This window comes from Trypanosoma grayi (genome assembly GCF_000691245.1).
Source record: "Trypanosoma grayi strain ANR4 Tgr_1061_V1, whole genome shotgun sequence".
NCBI lineage: Eukaryota > Euglenozoa > Kinetoplastea > Trypanosomatida > Trypanosomatidae > Trypanosoma > Trypanosoma grayi.
Genome location: NW_008826680.1, coordinates 4686 through 5526, shown reverse-complemented (window position 1 = coordinate 5526; position 841 = coordinate 4686). Strand labels below are relative to the sequence as shown.

The following is an 841-nucleotide window of genomic DNA, read 5'->3' as shown; positions in this document are numbered from 1 at the left end:
GCGGCGTGCTTTCACTCTTCCCATCCATATCCCCTGGAACGCTGCTCAGCACTTCCTCCTTTTCTTTTTCCAGCTGTGCTTGCTCCAGCTTTACCTGTTCCAGCTTTTTTTGTTCCAGCATTTCGGTGGTTTCCTCCTTTTGGTCATTTTCCTCCGCTGGCTTTTTTATCCTCTTTGGGTCATAGAGATGCATAATCTTAGGTTCTTTAGGAAAAGGACCTTTTTCATCACCCTGATAGATGACACGCAACTGTTCATTTTTAGCATCGGAAGCCTTGATGGTCACAGTGATGTCTCGCCCCGGAACCTTATATTTCGAAGTGCCATTATCACTCTCAGGGGGCTCTTTAGTCAAAGAACCATTAATTTTCAACTTCTCCACCAATTTACTATGGCCCGGGAAAAAAACAATCTTCTTCGGCACCTGGTCCCCCGGAACGTTGCTGGTGTGTTGAGTCTGCGCCGCCCCCACCGCCGCCTCCCCGCCGCCGGCTGCCGCACACCCGCCGGCACACCACACGCAGAGGACACACACAAGCAGCACGCAGCGCATCATCATTGTTGTCGCTTTGGGCTGCGCGGAGGAGACAAGCGGAAGCAGAGAGTCCACAGCAGCAGAGCAGTCAGGAAGCAGCGGCAACACCGACCACTCACCGTCCTCCGCACACAAATGAATCCGCCCACAACACAAAGCAGAGATACCCCACTACTGGGAACAGAGGCGTGGCAGGGCTGTGGTGTGCTGTGCCCACAGGAGCACTCCCCAACAGCAAAGCAGCAAGAAGAAAACCAGATGTATCAACCCCCCGAATGTGTGTCCCTGCCCCACACCCAACACACA

At 53.5% G+C, this 841-nt stretch overlaps 1 protein-coding gene across 1 annotated transcript; it reads right to left on the bottom strand.

The window, feature by feature from the left end:
• Positions 1-559, bottom strand: DQ04_10611010 (hypothetical protein; the record flags this gene model as incomplete). The annotated part of the gene is made up of 1 exon (XM_009316304.1): positions 1-559. A coding segment is annotated over one exon (559 nt), but the record flags the coding sequence as incomplete, so codon positions are not given.
• Positions 560-841: the final 282 nt, after the last annotated feature.